Source organism: Mauremys mutica, chromosome 13 (assembly GCF_020497125.1).
Source record: "Mauremys mutica isolate MM-2020 ecotype Southern chromosome 13, ASM2049712v1, whole genome shotgun sequence".
Lineage (NCBI taxonomy): Eukaryota > Metazoa > Chordata > Testudines > Geoemydidae > Mauremys > Mauremys mutica.
The window spans coordinates 54,631,397-54,651,705 of record NC_059084.1 but is presented as its reverse complement, the minus strand read 5'-3'; the positions used below and the strand labels follow the sequence as shown (position 1 = coordinate 54,651,705).

Sequence of the window (20,309 nt, the reverse complement as noted above, 5' to 3'; positions counted from 1 at the left end):
CACACCTGGTTAATCAATAATCAGAAGGAACCTCTTGCTTGAAACTGCTTACTTAACAAGGTTTCTTTAATTACTATTGTATAAATAAGGGGAAAAAGCTTGAGACAGGTGGGACTCGTTTCGGGACTGGCATCTCTCTCTGGATGCATCTTGTGTTCCCCAGCGGCAGACGGGCTGCCGCTGTATCACACGAAAGCCACACTCAGCTTTGGTAATTATCAAGGGTTTGGGGTGTTTTACTAACTTGTTGCAGACGTGTGAAAGTGCTTCAGACTAGTAAAGTTTAGCTTTAAGTGAAAGCACTCTTGTGTTGTCCTGTTTGGGCCACCCATCTATCGGTCAGACGGCCGTGTCTCCCCTGATTTATTTCCTGACACCTCCCTAATCTCTCATGCATCTCAAAGACTTTGAGTACATTTTAGTGTATTAATTAAACCCTCTTCCAACCCTCCTGAATAATCATTTTCCCCATATGCACCACTATCTATTTTTTCCAGCACAGAGTGTCCTTCAAGACCTGTATGACCTGCTTGTTCCTCAGCGAGTAGATGAAGGGGTTGAGCATGGGAGTGATGACCGTGTTGACGATGGACACCCCTTTGGTGATATCCAGTCCATCACGCTGCTTCGGACGGACATACATGAAGATGCAGCTGCCATAGAAGATGCTCAGGACGATGATGTGTGAGGAGCAGGTGGAGAAGGCCTTATGTCGCTCTTTGCCTGAGGGGATGCGGATGATGGTAGCAACAATGTAGGAATAGGAGACCGCGGTGATGGCCAAAGAACCCAGCAAAACAATAGCTGCTACCAGGAAGTCCATTGATTCCACCAGGTGTGTGTTGGAGCAGGAGAGGCTGACGAGGGGCCCCACGTCACAGAAGAAATGGTTCAGGACGTTGGGGCCGCAGAAGGAGAGCCGGGAGATCATCATGACGAGGCCAATGATGAAGAAGAAGCCACCAAACCAAGAAGTAAGCACCATGAAGGTGCAGACCCTGCCGCTCATGATGGCCATGTAGTGCAGTGGGTAACAGATGGCCACGTAGCGATCCACAGACATAGCTGCAAGGTGAAGGAACTCAGAGACTCCCAGGGAGTGGTAGAAGAAGGCCTGGGCGATGCAGCCGGCAAAGGAGATGGTCTTGTCCTCTGAGAGGAAATTGGCCAGCATCTTGGGGACAATGACGCTGGTGAAACAGATCTCAAGGAAGGAGAAGCTCCTGAGGAAGAAGTACATGGGGGTGTGGAGGCGGTGGTCAGCCCAGGTGATGGCGATGATCACCACATTCCCAGCAAGTGTCAGGAGGTAAATCATCAGGTGCACCAGGAAGAGCAGGAAACCTAGGTGATGCAGGTGAGGGAACCCCAGCAGGACAAATTCTCTCACGGTGCTCTGGTTGGCTAGCACCATACCTTGTTGCCTACCAGGAAAGAAGGGAGAGAGAGCCATCAACATCAGCTGCACTAAACTTTGAGATAGTACACAAGGAGAGAGAGGCTGGAATATGGGCCCTGGACACCGTGAGACTTTGATATCTCTGTGACTCAGTTACTCCCCAATCTAAAAAATTGGGATAATGGTAATTTACTTCCAGTTGCGAGGTATGGGGGGGCAATATGGATGAATGAGTGGTTGTGTCACCACTTACCTTGCCACCTGGATGCCTCATGATGCTGTGCTGCTGTAGCTCCCAGCCTGGGATGCTCACAACCAGCCTACCAGTATGCAGGTCACACCATGAGTGTCTGTGCTTAGACCACCCTAGTTACAGCCCCACTGCAGCTTCCACCAGCCATGGTTACACCCAGCGAGGTGAAACCAGGCCTGAATTTTCCCAAAACCACATGCCCTGAAGTGCCCAGCCCTCTCCTGAGCCATTTGGAGACATAATAAAGTGTGTTTGTTCCACTAAAGACACAAAAGCGCATCACAGCTTATTAACATAATGGGTAAATCCACCCTTCCATTTAAACACGGCTCTGAGTTGGTTTATAGTAACAGTGAAACAAGTTCACCAACAAAGGAAGATGGGATTTTAAGTGAATTCAAGAATAAGAGGTAAAGTTAGAAAGGGTTACCAGGAAATAAAATTGAAAACATGCATCTAAATGTCTAAAACTTAATCTAGCAAGGTACAGGCTGTGTTCAATATGGTTTCTCTCACCAATCATTCTTCTTTCCAGCCATGGCTGACATTCCATCCACCAGGACCTTCCAAAGATGTACAATGAGCATGTCTGTAAGAGCAGCAAAGAGTCCTGTGGCGCCTTATAGACTAACAGACGTTTTGGAGCATGAGCTTTTGTGGGTGAATACCCACTTCGTCGGATTCGTATTCACCCACGAAAGCTCATACTCCAAAACATCTGTTAGTCTATAAGATGCCACACGACTCTTTGCTGCTTTTACAGATCCAGACTAACACGGCTACGCCTCTGATATATGTCTGTAAGATGATGAGTTTATATTTATATTTTTTCCTTAATTTTAAAAAGTAGATATTTCCACAGGAATGACCAGGTCAGGTTCCATCATCTGGTATAATAATAATGTTCCATTGCTGATAGATAGATAGATAGATTCAGTGATGGTACCATGCATGTTCTCACCACTTTCAGATTTCGACTGATAATTGAGGAAATAATCTGTCATCCTACATTCCTAACAACAATCTAAATATATAAAAGGGAAATCACAATATAACATATTTATAATTTAGCTTTAAACATATGCACACTCTAACTGAGATATATTTTCCAAACACAAGTCCTACCTTCTAAAAAGCCTATGATCTATTTCACACACACCACAAACACACACACAAAATACATAGATGCATTAATAAAATCTATTTCACACACACACAAATAAATAAATAAACTGATAACCTAGGAATCCTAGCTGGTGGGAGATTCATCTTCAAATATCATTCAGAAATAGGCATCTCACTAAAGCTCTTAACAAAATAAGCTGGGAATGTTTTCAGTAGCTGACTTCCCCCAGCTTGCTCCTTATTCTGTCCCAGAAAAGAAAAACACCTGGAACACTGGAGGATATATACCAGCTAGTACATCTCATGGAGAAATAATTGTTGTAAATGAAATGAAAACAGCTAACTTCTCAGGAAGTTGAGACTGTAAAGTGGACCTCTTGGGGCTCATTAAGTGTAGAGTTGGCTTCTGACATGGTAAAATTTAATTTGCCAAGAACAATTTTCTGTAGCCCGCAAACTCTCCAAACTTTCTTTGTAATGAAGAAAGAAGAAGGGGCTGATGAAGACTGCAAGAGCTCTGGTGCAGATATTCCTCAGATTCATTTGGGCAATTCACTTAAGGGGTGATTTATACCTATAAAAAGCTGGACCTTTATGGAGCACTTATGAAATAAACATGCATTCGTGTAAATTTATTAGATAGATAGATAGATAGATAGATATTGGATTTTCTGAAAGTTCTGGGGACCTGGCCTCTGGAAATCAAGCACTTTTAAGGTATTTAAAGTTGGGGTCCCCAAATCACTAGTTCCTCATGAATATCTTAGCCCAGTTTGGTTTCTAGGACCATGGGCCAGTCTCACTGGTATATTCTGACTGTTCCACTCTAGTTATAGAAATTAAGTGTGGAATTGATTTAGGTGTTTTCTGGCTACTTTATATCAGCAGATCAGCCAGAACCCAATGTCCTGATTCCTGGAACGTGTCAAAACATTTGCTTAGTTTTGCACTTCCCCAATTCCAGATTGAAACATCCTTGCAGCCCCTCTCTCTGTGATGGACTGATTGAAAACCTCAGATCTCTGTCCCTTTGGGCAGGTAAGAACAAGTTTAATATTGAAACATGGCAGCTAGCTTGTCTCAACAATCCCCACTCAACTCCATGTCTCAGTACAACCTTGGAGACATTGCTGTCCCTCCATGTTAAGGGGATGAATTAAAATCTCCATTCTGAATTCTGGGGAAACTGGGATCTGGATTTTGCCTCCTGAGTCCATCTCTACTGAAAACCGAAGTGAGGAGATTACATTAAAACATTCAGATCTTCTTCTTCTTCCTCTCTCTCTTCCTCTTCATCTCCTGATGGTCTGTGTTCACTCAAATCACCAGCAGAATACCTGAGCACAGAACTGAGATGTTAGAAATGGTCAGATTTTTTTTAAGTCTTACTAAATATATTAAAGAATGAAAACCCAGAGTTCAGGTTGCTTTGAACTTTGGAGCTTGTGTTATTTCTAACTTGTGATTATTCAGATAGCAGTTCAGTGCATCATTGTTGGGAAGAAAATCTTGAAAAGGTGTACACAATATAGTGGCCTCTGCCTGAGTTTGCAGAGAGCCTGAACTGATCACTCCCAGATGGTGACATTTTGGTGTTCAATTTTTTAAAAAGCAGTAGGGACCATGGGAAATCATGCTCCTTCCATTGTACCCCATGCTCAGCTCTCTCTCTTTGCTAGAATTCCTTCATGCTCATGCATGGCTTTTCTCTTTTTCAACTTTATTTTTTAATTGAAACACATATGTAAATATGGGTTCTCAATAGTAAGATTTCCCTCTGTGCTTTAAATAAAATTTCACTGTAAACTCCTTCAGTTGAGGATTTGTATATTCTACCCTGCCATCTAAAACTTCCTTTACAGTTTACAAGGAGAAAAATGTTTGTTTGATTATGCTGTGGGGTTTTTTTTTGTAGGCATCACTTTAAAATTAAGCTAATGCTATGATTTGAAAGGCTAGGGTAATGTATATTAAACATTTTTTATTTAGCTATATCTTTACAAAATATTGATTTGATTGTAAAGACAGATCTTTTGTTATGTTACAGTATTTTTCATCTCAGTCAAAAAATACCAATACTGTTTTTTTATTCATGTTCAACTTTTAAAAGTTTGTTTGTTAAAACTTGATTTGGTTTAACAGTATTTAGGTTTTTAAAAATTTGGGGGGGGGGGAGAAACGTGGCGGAGAAGTAGCCTGCACATGTCTTGTAAAAATGTTATCAACTGTTTTATAGAAGCTGGTTTCTCTTTTAAATTAACCTCTGTGTGTGTGTTTTGCAGAAGTGTGTAATTCTAAAGCTGTTTTTAGTGTTTACAATGAATACGGGTTTAGAGCTGTTTTCCTTTAGGTAAAACTTTAAAAACCAAGCTTACACTAATTTTTTTCAGGCTGTCATATTTCTACATAAACTTGTGTTAGGTACCGTGTTTGGCTTTCATTCCTTTGTTTCCAGAGAGGCATTTATGAAATAAGGCAGCGGTCTATAGCCAAGCCTTGTGGCACACTATGATTCTACCACGTGTCTATACAATAGCTTCTGATTGGCTCAGGCAAGAGGCCTGGCTTATCCAAGGCTGACTGTGCTGGAATTACTGGCACCTGCCTTAACGGGGGGGGAACTTGATGGGGCCGGCAGCGAAGGGGGACACGATAATGGACACTAGGTAGCTCCTCCCCCCGGCAGTCTCTGGCACTCACTGGCCAGCTAGGGACGAGGGTGCAGATTGGCCAGCATGTCCCAGCTCCAAGGATTTAACCCAACGTGGGGACACCTGGACCCTCTTAATGTTGTTCCAGCAGCCCCACCCTTCCCATCCTGAGCTAGGAATGGGAACCTGGCTGGGCAGATGCTGCAGGTCTAGTCCATTGCCCATTTGGAGGTCAGAAACGTATTTTTTCTCCCATTTGGTGGAGGACCAGGGAGTTTTCTGCCTTCCTCGCAGCTAGGGTGACAGGATGGAAAGTGTGAAAAATCGGGGCAGAGGGTGGGGAGTAATAGGCACCTATATATGACAAAGCCCCTGTCATAAACATATAGCTAAGGGTAGCATAAAATCCCTCTTTACCCTATAAAGGCTTAATATCTCTTTATCCTTTTAAGTGTTAAGAAGCTCAAAAAACCTGTGTGGCACCTGACCAAAAGGACCAATAGGGGGAGAAGATACTTTCATATCTGTGGGGGAAGCTTTTTTTGACCTGTGTCTCCCGGAGTCAACAAGGGACCAGGGCAGGAAAAATACATCTTCCTAAACCATATAGAAACCAAGCATCTAATATTGCAGAAATAGTAAGTAATAGCAAAGAAATGTGTTAGGTTATCTTTGGTTTTAGCTTGTGAATTTTCCCTGTGCTAAGAGAGATGTTTATCCCTGTTTTTGTAATTTTAATGTTTTCCCTAGGTGGGAAATCCTCTGTGGTTTGGAATCTTTTATTATTCTGTAAAGTACTTACCATCCTGATTTTACAGAGGTGATTCTTTTACCTTTTCTTTAATTAAAATTCTTCTTTTAAGAACTCAATTGATTTTTCATTGTTCTTAGGATCCAAGGGTTTGGGTCTGTGTTCACCTGTACCAATTGGTGAGGATATTATTCTCAAGCCTTCACCAGGAAAGGGAGTGCAGGGCTTGGGGAAATATTTTGGGAAATTAGGACTCCAAGTGGTCCTTTCCCTGATTCTTTGTCTAAATCACTTAGTGGTGGAAGCATACTGTTCAAGGCAAGGTGGAATTTGTGCCTTGGGAAAGTTTTTAACCTAAGCTGATAAAAATAAGCTTAGGGGATCTTTCATGTGTGTCCCCACATCTGTACCCCAGAGTTCAGAGTGGGGAAGGAACCCTGACGTGGTAGGAGCAGTGGGATGCTATGAGATATTTAACAGCTCCCAGGCGCTCCTGGACCATGAATGGCCCTTCCCACTTAATGGGCCTGGAGCGCCTTTAAGACCATGACTTGGCCCCCTACTTTGAAGGAACGCTCTCTGCATATTTATCCTACCAGGCTTTTTGGTCTTCCTGAGCATCTTTTAGGTTTTTTTCTGGCAGGGGTTAGTTCCTGGAGAAGATGTAAACCCCTCCCATTGATGCTTCACCAACTGTAATGGCCCCTTAACCTCGCGGCCATACACAAGTTCAAATGGTGAAAACCCTAAACTGGGATGTGGTAGAGCCCTGTAGGCAAAAAGCAACTGCTGCAACACTAGGTCCCAATCATTGGAGTGCTCATTTATGTATCATGGCCCTCAAAGTTCCATTAAACTTCTCCACCAGGCCATTGGTTTGATGGTGGTAAGGGGTGGCAACCAAGTGATTCACCCCATGAGCTTCCCACAGGCTTTTCATGGTCCCTGCCTGGAAATTAGTTCCTGAATATGTAAGGATGTCGGTGGGACAACCCACCCTGGCAAAATTGTCTGTTAATGCCTAGCACACACTTTTAGCCCTGGTTTTGCTTCAAGCTACTGCTTCCGGTCATTGGGTGGCAAAATCCATGAAAGTGAGTATGTACTGCTTCCCTCTGGGTGTCTTCTTTGGGAAAGGACCCAGAATATCCACATTTACTCACTGAAATGGAACCTCAATTATGGGGAGTGGCTGGAGAGGGGCTTTGACCTGATCTTGGGGTTTTCCCACTCTTTGGAACAGCTCACAAGACCAGACATAAGTAGAAACATCCCTTGCCCATTCCCTCCCAGTGCAATGACTTCCCCAAATGGTCTTTGGTCCTGTTCACCCCAGAATGGCCACTAGGATGATCATGGGCTAAGCTCAAGAGCTTTACCCAGTACTTAGTTGGAACTACCAACTGTCTTTGAGGATGCCAGTCTTCCTGGTGCCCACCAGAAAGAGTCTCCTTTTTCTACAACAAACCAGGATCAGTTAGAAGAGCTGAGAGGCGGTGGGTGATGGGGCTGTTTCTGTTGACTGTGAACCGCTCTCCGCTGGCACACTATGTTGTATTTCATGCTGAACCTCTTGTGTAGCTTTATCTGCTGCTGCCAGTGCAGGCTCCCTGGTGCCCTCTGCTGTTGGAGTTGTAGACAGGGTTGCAAGTGCTGGATTCAGTGCTGGCAATGGTTCTGGTGCTGGTTGTTTCACCAGTTCTGGTTCTTGGACTGGCTCTGGCTGGGTCTTTGTGCTTGGTTCTACTACTCCCGTTGCAGACGTTGGTATGGGGTCTGGTTCCATCTCCTCAGTCTGGGTCTCTGGGAACACAGATGGGGGCCCTTGTAGAAGACGCAGGAATGGAGCTAGGTGTGAAGCTTAGCCTGGCTGCAGGTGACCATTCCCACCCTCTTGGCTAACTTCACATGGTTGGCCAAGTCTTCCTTCAGCAGCATGGGAATGGGATAATTATCATAGACTGCAAAAGTCCACATTCCTGACCAGCCCTTGTACTTGACAGGTAACTTGGCTGTAGGCAAGTCAAAAGAGATTGACTTGAAGGGATGAATCATCACTTGGATCTCTGGGTCGATGAATTTGGGGTCCACTAAGGATTGGTGGATAGCTGACACTTGTGCTCCAGTGTTCCCTCCACTCTGTAACCTTCTTCCCGCCCACACTCACAGTTTCCCTTTGCTCTGAAGGTATCTGGGAGGCATCTGAGCCTGAGGAGCTTTGGTGTGACCCCGGTCCAATGAACTGTAATCTGTAGAGGTTATTGGGGCAGTGGGCCTTTACATGTCCCAGCTCGTTACATTTAAAACATCGCCTAGCTGACTGGTCACTGGGATGAGGTGGGTTGCTGAAGAATGATGTAGTGGGATGATAAGGTGTCTGGGGTTTTCCTTGGGGTGTAGTTGGGGCCTTGGGCTGGCCCCGGTGGTATTGTGTGGTCTCGGGGTGTTCCGTTTTGTATCTGTCCAAACTGTGACCAGGGTTGTTCCCCTCTGCTACCGCCACCCGTTTGGTTTCGATTTTCCCTGCCTCTCTGGTGGTCTGGGACTGCTCATATTGATCAGCATAAGAAACAAGACTTTCTGCTGAGTCCATTTTATTATCCCATGACCTCTGTTTTATATCATCGTGGGTCATAGTCAGGATCTGCTCCTGTACAACCAAATCACGCATTCCTTCAAAGCTAATTACATCCCTTCCTTTGACCCATTTATCTAACAGATCCTTCATCTGGTTTTCATAAGCCACATTACTTAGTCCAGCCCCTCTCTTAAGGGCTCTAAATTTTACGCTGTAAGTTTCAGGGGTAATTTGAAATTGAAAGAGTTCGGGTGCAGGGGTGTGAAGGCTCTGGGGTAGGGTTGGGGGAGGGGCACCTATCCTGCAGCCTCAATCCCAGAACTCCCGTCCACGTGCTGCTGCAGGGAGAGAGAGCTGGGGGGAGTCCTCTCTCCCCGCAGTAGCCCCAGAGCACCCTCCTTCACCCCAAACCCCTCATTTGCAGCCTCACCCCAGAGCCTTCACACCCCTGCACCAGAACTCTCTGCCCCATTCTTGAGTCCCCTCCCATAAGAACCCACTCAACCCCACCCCCACCACATGAATTTTCTTATGTGCACTAATATGAAGGGGCTGTGTCACACCTCACCTCCATATTGGTGCACAAAACAAAATTCATTCCACACATGGGTGGGAAAAACTAGTGGGAAAACTGCTCCAGACCCGCCAGGGCCGGCTCTGGCTTTTTGCTGCCCCAAGCAAAAAAAAAGGGGGGTGAGGAGCGGAGCTGCAAAGGAGGAGGGGGAAAAAAAAAAACAACCTGTGGCGCGGCCCGAACAGCAAAGTCGGGGGGGACACCTGCAGCGTGGCCGGAGCGGCAGAGAAAACAAAACAAAATAACTTGTGGTGGCGCCGGAGCGGAAAAGCAGGAGTGGAAAAAAACAACCAAACAAAAAAACCTGTGGCGCGGCTGCAGCAGCGGGGGGGAGGGACCTGCAGCGCAGCTGGAGCGCCAAAGCAGGGAAAGAAAACAAAACAAAACAAAAAAACCTGGGGCATGACCGGAGCAGCAAAGCAGGAGTGGGAAAAAAACAAAACAAAAGAAAAGAAAGACCTGTGGCGGAGCAAGAGCAGCAAAGTGGGGGTAGGGGGGAATCTGGGGCATGGCCGGAGCAGCAAAGCAGGCGGGGGAAACAACAAAAAAACGCATGCCAGGCAGCCAGAGCCAGGGTGCAGGGGGACTCCCTGTGCTGCTGACGTGCAGCGGAGTGCGCGTCCAGTCTAGCGGGGAGGAAGGGGAGGGAGCGGGGGAGAGAGAGAGCAGGGGGGCGGCCAGGGCTTCAGCGAGGCGCTTGTCCCGCGGTCCCGACCACTGCGCCGCCTGCCGGGAGGGCTCCGCGCCGCTCCAGTCGGCGGAGAGGGAAGACCAGGGGCTGCCCTGCCCAGTTTGCTGCAGGGCGCTCCCCTCCTCCGCACTGCCGCCCCCTACAGGGCGGCCGGAGCGGCAAACCAAAAAAAAAAAAAAAAGGGCCGTGCTGCCCTAGGATTGGGCGGAAGCCGCCCCATAGAATGTGCCGCCCCAAGCACCAGCTTGCTCAGCTGGTGCCTGGAGCTGGCCCTGGTTGAGTGTTTAGAGAGCTACTTTCTCAATTTGAATGTGATGTGGTAGTTGGGCACACTCCCTACGGGAATCCACATATATATCACAATAGCACAGTCACCATAATAAACCAGACTTTTAATGTTGCTCAGAAATGACAGCATGGTCATTGAACATGGACTGTTCTCCATGAATCCATTTTGACTGGCATTAACTCTATTTCCATCTTTTAGCAAGTCCCGAAGGCAGCTTGCCTGCCGTGCTTGGGGCAGCAAAATACCTAGAGCCGCCCCTGCATTCAACATGGCTCCAAAATGGGCTAACTGATTCTCCTCAAAATATGATCTTCAATGGGGAATCAGCATCCACTGGGGTGTTGCTGGTGGGCCCCGCAAAGATTTATTCTCGGCCTCAGGTTATTCTGTATCTGAATCGATGATCTGGAAATTCATGTAAACTTGTTGCTGGCAAAGTCTGCAGAGAACACAAAGATTGCTAGGGTGGAGGATGTCTCCAAACTACAGAGCTATCCAGGGCCGGCTTTAGCCAGTTCAGGGCCTATTAGTGGGGCACGTACTCTCCGTGCGCCACTTCGGATTTCCGCGCTCCGGCAGTGGTAGCAGGGCCGCGGGGTTGCGAGGCTGCGGCTGAAGGAGCAGGGATGTGGGGTTGTGGGGCTCCGGCCAGGTGAGCGGGGTTGTGGGGCTCCTGCAGGGAGAGCGAGATTGCGGGGCTCCAGCTGGGGGAGCGGGACCGCGGGACTTGCTGCACTGCGGCCGGGGGAGTGGGACCGTGGGGTTGCGGGGCTCCGGCTGAAGGAGAGGGGATGCGGGGTTGAGGGACTCCTGCAGGGAGAGTAAGATTGCGCGGCTCCGGCAGGGGTAGTGAAGCCGCGGGGCTTGCTGCGCTGCGGCCAGGGGAGTGGGACCGCGGGGTTGCGGGGTTCCAGGCGAGGAGAGCGGGACTGCCGGGTTGCAGGGCTCCTGCCGGGAGAGCGGTGCTGAAGGACACGCCGCCGAAGACCCAGAGCAAGCGAAGGACCCACCGCCGAAGTGCTGCCGAAAACCAAGAACGAGCGAAGAACCCGCCATTGAAGACCCAGAGCGCCACCATGTGAGTAAAAATTAAAAAGGCGCCTCTAGCCGGGGAAGGGATTCTCACTGGGCCTGGGGCCCTCTTAGGCTCAGGGCCCGATTCGGGGGAATTGGTGGAATAATCCTAAAGCCGGCCCTGGAGCTACCTGGGTCACCTGATGAGTTGGGCTCAATTAGAACTGCATGTGAATCCAGCCAAATGCCTGGTCAAACATAGAGGAAAAAGGGATGACATTCACATTGGCAGGATGGGAGCTGTGTCCTGGAGAGCAGGGACTCTGAAAGGGAGCATGGTGAAACCCATCCAAACAGGAGATTTCAGTGGAATGCTGGAGCTAAGCAGGCAGATACCATCCTTGGGTGCATAAACCAGAGGATATTCAGTAGTAGCAAGGAGGTGGGGTCTCTGATAGGTTCGGTCACAGAGATCTCCTTGGGACTGGCACCTGATGCACTGAAATTACCTCTGAGCCTGGTTTCCCTGCCAGCTTGGGACCCCAGAACCCTGCCTTGTTGATTCAGACATGCTAGCCTGCTGCAACAAAAACACAGGGTCTGGGCCACACCCCCAGAGCTCAAACTTTAACTAAAAACAGCTCAGCAGCATGCTATAAACACATTAGTGTTGCAGGAATGGAGGCAGCCTTCTTTTGCGTACTTCCAAGACACCAGGGCCTGTCATCATTGATAAACTCGCACGATGACACATTGTAATAAGGTTCAAAAATGTACTTGAAGAGCTTGTCGGGGTCTGTCACTATACTGTTGTCAGTCAAGTTGTTTACAGGTTTTACAATAGAATACAAAGTATAAGACACTTAATTGACTATATTTAAATTCAGGTACATGACTTTCAAAGTCAAATTGCTATAATATGACAGAAACATTTAGAACATAACTTCATTTGTTTGCCAATATCTCTATGTTGGTAGCATCCAGCACTCCCAATTTCTAATCCAGTTCCACCCAAAGCAGTTCAATACATCTACTGGGAGCCTTTTCTTTAGGCCCAGGGGGAGGTCCAGAAGGATTAACTGGCTGTAATGGGCCTTTACTGTATAATGGGCACTGGGGTGCAGCAATGAGTGGAGATGGGGAAGGGGCAGCTTATTGTACCAGCTCCCTCTCTTTGAACTGCTCTGTGGCTAACTCCATTTGGTGGTGGTGCCAGGTTGAGGGGAATCAACATGGAACCTACATTTGATCAGCTGAATCACCAAAGTTTGGTGGTGACCTCCAAAGATACGGTCGGTGTCCCAATAAGGGTGGAGTGCATGGAGTCCATTCCAAGAGGTGTTATCACTAAATACAGAATAAAATTGAAATGCTGATAATCTCTTGTATGTGTACATTGTTCACTACTCTCATAATAAACAAAACCAATGATGCTAAATTAAACTAATCTGGCGTGAATCATCTTAGGATAGTTAAAAATAATAATTAAGGTTGGTCAACCATTTTTGGAAAGAATGTTCTTTCCTCCTGGAAAATAGTGTTTAATTGAAATCATGGGAAAATGTCGATTTCCATGAAATTTTGCTTTGGAAAATAAATGAAATGAAGCATTTTGATAAACACTCTGTTCAGATCTTATCAGAATGACACCTTTGAAGCTTTCATTTTGAAATGGCTTTTCTTTTTGAGACTTATTTTAATGCTGAAGTCATGAATTGGACATGTACTTTGCATTATTGGCAGCAGCAAGGATCAGCCACCTCACAGCTGAGTGCCTGAGCCCCCAGACTGTGATATACTATTATACAGCTCCTGAAGAGCTCTGCCCTTGAAGATGTTCCACGTTGTAGTGAATAAGTAGAGAGAATGGACGAGAGAGAGAGAGAGAGAGAGTGTAGGTCAGCATATGAATGACTCTATAGCTTCGTGGTTTCAGCACCCATCCAGGATGCAGAAACCCCAGTTTCAATCCCTCTGCTCCAATGGATCTTTCATTATTTACCTAGAGTGGAACAGCTTCACCACACAATATCCCATAGCCCACCGGTTAGAACATTCATGTATGAGGTACCAGAGCCCTCATCAAATCCCTTCTGAACACGGGGTGGGCTTGAGCAGGGGGTCTCCTGTGCAAGTGCCATAACTATGCTAAAAGTTCTTCCCTGTCCCCCATCTCATTGCAAAAAATATCTAGACACCTAACTCCAAGAGAAGGTTCACAACTGAGAATCCCAAACAGAGGGCGGTGTCTGCCTGGATGTAGGCACTGAACTTCCTGAGAGGGGCAGGGTTTAGTAAATACCCCTTGTCTTGGCATCTCCCATTGGCTAACTTTGGCAGGTCCCAACCTAGCATGCTGGCTTTTGTGGATTTCCTTCTCAGGCCCCTGGCTCTCCCCACGTAGGGTGCCTGGATGCCAAAGTGAGGGTTTGGGGACTCCACTAGTTAGCTAGGCATCTAGAAGTGAGATGTTGCCACACCTCAGTCTGTTTGTGCCTATGAACTCTCTCTCTCTCCAGGGTGTAACAGGACAAGGACCAGAAGATATTCTCACAGGCGGATGTAATGAAAATAGAGCAGGTTGCAATTTCCCAAGAGAATATTTACTGTCACCCAAGTTAGATTGTCCCTTTCCCATACCTATGACTGCGGAATAGATAACATCTCTCAATAATTCCTCTTTCAGCTGTGCCTTTACACAGTCTGGAATACCCCCTCCAGCCCTGCTCCACAGTTGTCTCATAGCTGATCTAGATTAGGTCTTTTAATCTTTCCTCCTACATGATGACTAGATGATCTCCTGAGGTCCCTTCCAACCCTGATATTCTCTGATCATTTGCCAACTCCCTGATAATCTTCGTGGCTCTTCTCCAGTTTGTCAATATCTTCCTGGTAGCAGAGTGTTTAGCAATGAACCCAACACCACTGAATCAACAGCAAAACTTTCATTGACTTCAATGGGACCAGGCTATACCCATCATTAAAGGGGAAGTTGCAGCACCAGAGAAGAGAGGAGAAATTCTTGGGATTGAGGAGCTCCAATATGGGCATAAGATCAGTGGCGCTGGAACACTTTTATAGTGGGGGTGCTGAAGTCCAACAAAACTATCCACAAACTTTTTACTTCACCTCTCCCCCCACCCCAAAGCTGAGTCCAGGAGCAAAGCCGTGTCTCCAGGAAGGGGGGACATGGATAGCGATTAGGGGGCCAAGGCTGGGACCACAACGGGGGGCAGGTGTGGGGCCAGTAACAGAGCCCGGCGTGCGGGAGCAGCAGCTGGGACCCCACATACACAGCCAGGAGTGGGACTGGCAGCTGGGACCCCGCATACATATCTGGGAGTGGGGCCGGCAGCCCAGCATGCAGAGCTGGAAGCAGAAACTCTGGTGTGGGGCCAGCAGCTGGGACCCTGCATGTGCAGCCGGGCGCAGGTCTGGCAGCTGGGACCCCGCATTCAGGGCCTTGAGTTGAACCCTGGGGCGGGGCCAACAGCCGGGACCCCGCATAAAACCTGGGGGTGCTGCAGCACCCCCCCACACCAGTTCTTCCCATGCCTATGCATAAGATCCCAGCTGTGGTTTCTCCAGAACCATAATGATACTCCTTTGTGATCTGGGATCAATGGTTCTGGGATTGAGGAACCCATGGCTGAATTGATACCAAGGGATGTGGAATAATGATAAAACAACCCTAATCTAACCTAATTTTAATGAATAGACCAAAAAAAAAACCACTTAAGGGAAGATATGTTACATGGAATTGTGTGACACTTCTCTGAAGGCTTTCTTTAACATTTCCATTTGTATTTATTCCACACAAATAATCCAGTACTCTCTAAATGCTAATGGCTCAAATGTAAGGTCCACAGGCAAAGAAACACAATAGAGTGAGACCTCGACAATTGGAAAACAATGAGCCATTCAATTAATTGATCTTTGATTATCAGCAGGTAAATAGGCCCAATGGTCTGTGATGGGGTGTTAGATGGGGTGGGATCTGAGTTACTACAGAGAATTCTTTCCTGGGTGCTGGCTGGTGAGACTTGCCCAGATGCTCAGGGTTTAACTGATCGCCATATTTGGGGTCGGGAAGGAATTTTCTTCCAGGGAAGATTGGCAGAGGCCCTGGAGGTTTTTTGCCTTCCTCTGCAGCATGGGGCATGGGTCACTTGTTGGAGGATTGTCTGCACCTTGAGGTCTTTAAACCATGATTTGAGGACTTCAATAACTCAGACATAGGTTAGGGGTTTGTTACAGGAGTGGGTGGGTGAGATTCTGTGCCCTGCGTTGTGCAGGAGGTCAGACTAGATGATCATAATGGTCCCTTCTGACCTTAAAGTCTATGAGTATATATGAGTCTATGAGTCTATAAAACATGAAAATTAAACTTTTCATCATTTATAATGACAGCGTAAGGGATCCTTTCGAGGATGGCCACATTTTGCATGTTTCAATTTAATAACTATTTGTTATTGTCAAATAACAGGGTCAAATGAAATTATTTAACCAAAGATTATCCATCAGAGATTAGCACAGTGCTATACAGAATAGAGCATTGCCCCTGTTGGTGTAACTGTCCTCTGTCTCTCTGTAACTGATGGGATGCGGCATTTTGCACTACCCAGACCAATTTTCAAGCCCTCTGTCTTTCATACCGTGTGAGCCAAAGAAACTCCTTTTTGGAGGGAAAAATCTTTTCCCGTGTTTAATTTTACCATCTCTTCTGTTTTTCTAATTGCTGATGGAATTTCTTTTATGTATTTCAGTTTAGCTGACTGGTGAGTGGAAAGGAATCTCTAACCCAGTCATCATCACAAACATCTGTGACAACCCACAGTTCTCAATGAGTTAAAACATCTTTCAGTGGATCATTATTTCCTCCATAACAGAACTCATCTGCAATAACAAATATCCCTCATTAATCACCCAATTTTCTTTATAACATACTTTTGTAAATACTTGCATTAGTTGAGAGATCTTTTCACATGATGATTACCTGTTCTGTTCATTCCCTCTGAAGCACCTGGGATTGGCTGCTATTGCAAGACAGGATACTGGGCTAGATGGACCTGTGGTCTAACCCAGTATTCCCATTCTTATGTTCTGGACACCTGGACTATATTAGCAAAATCAGAATAAAAAACAAGGTTAAAGATTACACATATTCCATTAGTGAGTTGTTTTTCCTTCACCCATTAGTGCCAATTCAATGATGTGGTTGGTTGCACACGATCAGAGCTATGCTATCTCTGGTGGTCACCCAGGCCATCTCAAATGAAGATGCACGGTTGGGTGCAGGTGTTGAGGGCTTCTTTGTGGCTCTATCTTCACCAGTGACCAGTGGAGCAGAGCTGACCAGGTGGAAGGCAAGGACCGAGAGCAGGCTGCATTATAGCAAAGGAAAGCACAGTTAATCCTTCAGAAGAATTCACGCTGAATTAGTGGGCACCTGCTATAGAACTGTTCCTCCAACTTTCTCTAACTTGGCTGGGAGTTGGAAGCTATGACTACCCTCAGGCACATCCTGAAGTTCTGGCTGAACTTCGGTGTATTAATTAAGTACTCCCTGTAATCCAGTGCATATCAAAAACTGGAGCATATTTCAGTTTATTAATTAAGCACCTCCCTAATCTCCCATGCATCTCAAAGACTTTGAGTACATTTTAGTGTATTAATTAACCCCCCTTCCAACCCTCCAGAATCATTATTTTCAATATATGCAGCACTATCTATTTTTTCCAGCACAGAGTGTCCTTCAAGACCTGTATGACCTGCTTGTTCCTCAGCGAGTAGATGAAGGGGTTGAGCATGGGAGTGATGACCGTGTTGAGGATGGCCACCCCTTTGGTGATGTCCAGTCCATCACGCTGCTTCGGACGGACATACATGAAGATGCAGCTGCCATAGACGATGCTCAGGACGATGATGTGTGAGGAGCAGGTGGAGAAGGCCTTACATCGCTCTTTGGCTGAGGGGATGCGGATGACGGTAGCAACAATGTAGGAATAGGAGACCGCGGTGATGGCCAAAGAACCCAGCAAAACAACAGCTGCTACCAGGAAGTCCATTGATTCCACCAGGTGTGTGTTGGAGCAGGAGAGGCTGACGAGAGGCCCCAGGTCACAGAAGAAATGATTGAGGACGTTGGGGCCACAGAAGGAGAGCCGGGAGATCATCATGATGAGGCCAATGATGAAGAAGAAGCCACCAAACCAAGAAGTAAGCACCATGAAGGTGCAGACCCTGCCGCTCATGATGGCCATGTAGTGCAGCGGGTAACAGATGGCCACGTAACGGTCCACAGACATAGCTGCCAGGTGAAGGAACTCAGAGACTCCCAGGGAGAGGTAGAAGAAGGCCTGGGCGATGCAGCCGGCAAAGGAGATGGTCTTGTCCTCTGAGAGGAAATTGGCCAGCATCTTGGGGACGATGACGCTGGTGAAACAGATCTCAAGGAAGGAGAAGCTCCTGAGGAAGAAGTACATGGGGGTGTGGAGGCGGTGGTCAGCCCAGGTGATGGCGATGATCACCACATTCCCAGCAAGTGTCAGGAGGTAAATCATCAGGTGCACCAGGAAGAGCAGGAAGTCCAGGTGATGCAGGTGAGGGAACCCCAGAAGGACAAATTCTCTCACGGTGCTCTGGTTGGCCAGCACCATACCTTGTTGCCTTCCAGGAAAGAAGGGAGAGAGAGCCATCAACATCAGCTGTACTAAACTTTGAGATAGTACACAAGGAGAGAGCAGTTGAAATAAGGGCCCTGGACACCATGAGACTTTGATATCTCTGTGACTCAGTTACTCCCCAATGTAAAAAATTGGGTTAATGGTAATTTACTTCCAGTTGCAAGTTATGGAGGGGGGAGAATTTGGAACAATGAGTGGTTGTGTCACACTTACCCTGCCACCTGGATGCCTCATGATGCTTTGCTGCTGTAGCTCCCAGCCTGGGATGCTCACAACCAGCCTACCAGTATGCAGGTCACACCATGAGTGTCTGTGCTTAGACCACCATAGTTACAGCCCCACTGCAGCTTCCACCAGCCATGGTTACACCCAGTGAGGTGACCCCAGGCCTGAATTTTCCCAAAACCATGTGCCCTGAAGTGCCCAGCCCTCCTGAGCCATTTGGAGAAATAATAAGGTGTGTTTGTTCCACTAAAGACACAAAAGCACATCACAGCTTATTAACATAACTGGGGTAAATGCACCCTTCTATTTAAACACGGCTCTGAGTTGGTTTATAGTAACAGTGAAACAAGTTCATCAACAAAGGAAGATGGGATTTTAAGTGAATTCAAGAATAAGAGGTAAAGTTAGAAAGGGTTACCAGGAAATAAAAGTGAAAACATGCATCTAAAAGTCTAAAACTTAATCTAGCAATGTACAGGCTGTGTTCAATATGGTTTCTCTCACCAATCATTCTTCTTCCCAGCCATGGCTGACATTCCCTCAGCCAGGACCTTCCAAAGATGTACAATGTGCATGTCTGTAAGAGCAACAAAGAGTCCTGTGGCGCCTTATAGACTAACAGACGTTTTGGAGCATGAGATTTTGTGGGTGAATACCCACTTCGTCGGATTTGTATTCACTCACGAAAGCTCAAGCTCCAAAATGTCTGTTAGTCTATAAGGTGCCACAGGATTCTTTGCTGCTTTTACAGATCCAGACTAACACAGCTATCCCTCTGATACATGTCTGTAAGATGATGAGTTTATATTTATATTTTTTTCCTTAATTTTAAAAAGTAGATATTTCCACAGGAATGACCAGGTCAGGTTCCATCATCTGGTATTATAATAATGTACCATTGCTGATAGATAGATAGATAGATAGATAGATAGATTCAGTGATGGTACCATGCATGTTCTCACCACTTTCAGATGTCGACAGATAACTGAGGAATAATCTGTCATCCTACATTCCTAAAAACAATCTAAATATATGAAAGGGAAATCACAATATAACATGTTGATAATTTAGCTTTGAACATATGCACACTCTAACTGAGATATATTTTCCAAACACAAGTCCTACCTGCTAAAAAGCCTATGATCTATTTCACACACACCACAAACACACACACAAAATACACAGATACATTAAATAATATCTATTTCACACACACACAAATAAATAACCTAGGAATCCTTGCTGGTGGGAGACTTATCTTCAAATATCATTCAGAAATAGGCATCTTACTAAAGTTCTAACAAAATAAGCTGGGAATATTTTCAGTAGCTGACTTTACCCAGCCTGCTTCTTATTCTGTCCCAGAAAAGAAAAACACCTGGAACACTGGAGGATATATACCAGCTAGTACATCTCATGGAGAAATAATTGTTCTAAATGAAATGAAAACAGCTAACTTCTCAGGAAGTTGAGACTGTAAAGTGGACCTCTTGGGGCTCATTAAGTGTAGAGTTGGCTTCTGACATGGTAAAATTTAATTTGCCAAGAACAATTTTCTCTAGCCCACAAACTCTCCAAACTTTCTTTGTAATGAAGAAAGAAGAAGGGGCTGATGAAGACTGCAAGAGCTCTGGTGCAGATATTCCTCAGATTCATTTGGCCAATTCACTTAAAGGGTGATTTATACCTATAAAAAGCTGGACCTCTGTGGAGCACTTCTGAAATAAACATGCATTTGTGTCAATTTATTAGATAGATAGATAGATAGATAGATAGATAGATAGATAGATAGATAGATAGATAGATAGATATTGGATTTTCTGAAAGTTCTGGGGACCTGGCCTCTGGAAATCAAGCACTTTTAAGGTATTTAAAGTTGGGGTCCCCTAATCACAGTTCCTCATGAATATCTTAGCCCAGTTTGGTTTCTAGGACCATGGGCCAGTCTCACTGGTATATTCTGACTGTTCCACTCTAGTTATAGAAATTAAGTGTGGAATTGATTTAGGTGTTTTCTGGATACTTTATATCAGCAGATCAGCCAGAACCCAATGTCCTGATTCCTGGAACGTG

The 20,309-nt window shown here is 46.1% G+C and overlaps 2 protein-coding genes across 2 annotated transcripts; both read right to left on the bottom strand.

Moving 5' to 3' along the window:
* Positions 1–484: 484 nt before the first annotated feature.
* LOC123348554 (olfactory receptor 6M1-like) lies at positions 485–1,414 on the bottom strand. Its single transcript, XM_044986064.1, has one exon. The coding sequence runs from the start codon at positions 1,412–1,414 to the stop codon at positions 485–487; it is 930 nt and encodes a 309-aa protein (XP_044841999.1).
* A 15,640-nt stretch (positions 1,415–17,054) lies between these two features.
* Positions 17,055–17,984, bottom strand: LOC123348537 (olfactory receptor 6C4-like). Its single transcript, XM_044986049.1, has one exon. It carries the CDS (start codon positions 17,982–17,984, stop codon positions 17,055–17,057), a length of 930 nt encoding a protein of 309 aa, XP_044841984.1.
* Between the last annotated feature and the right edge of the window lie 2,325 nt (positions 17,985–20,309).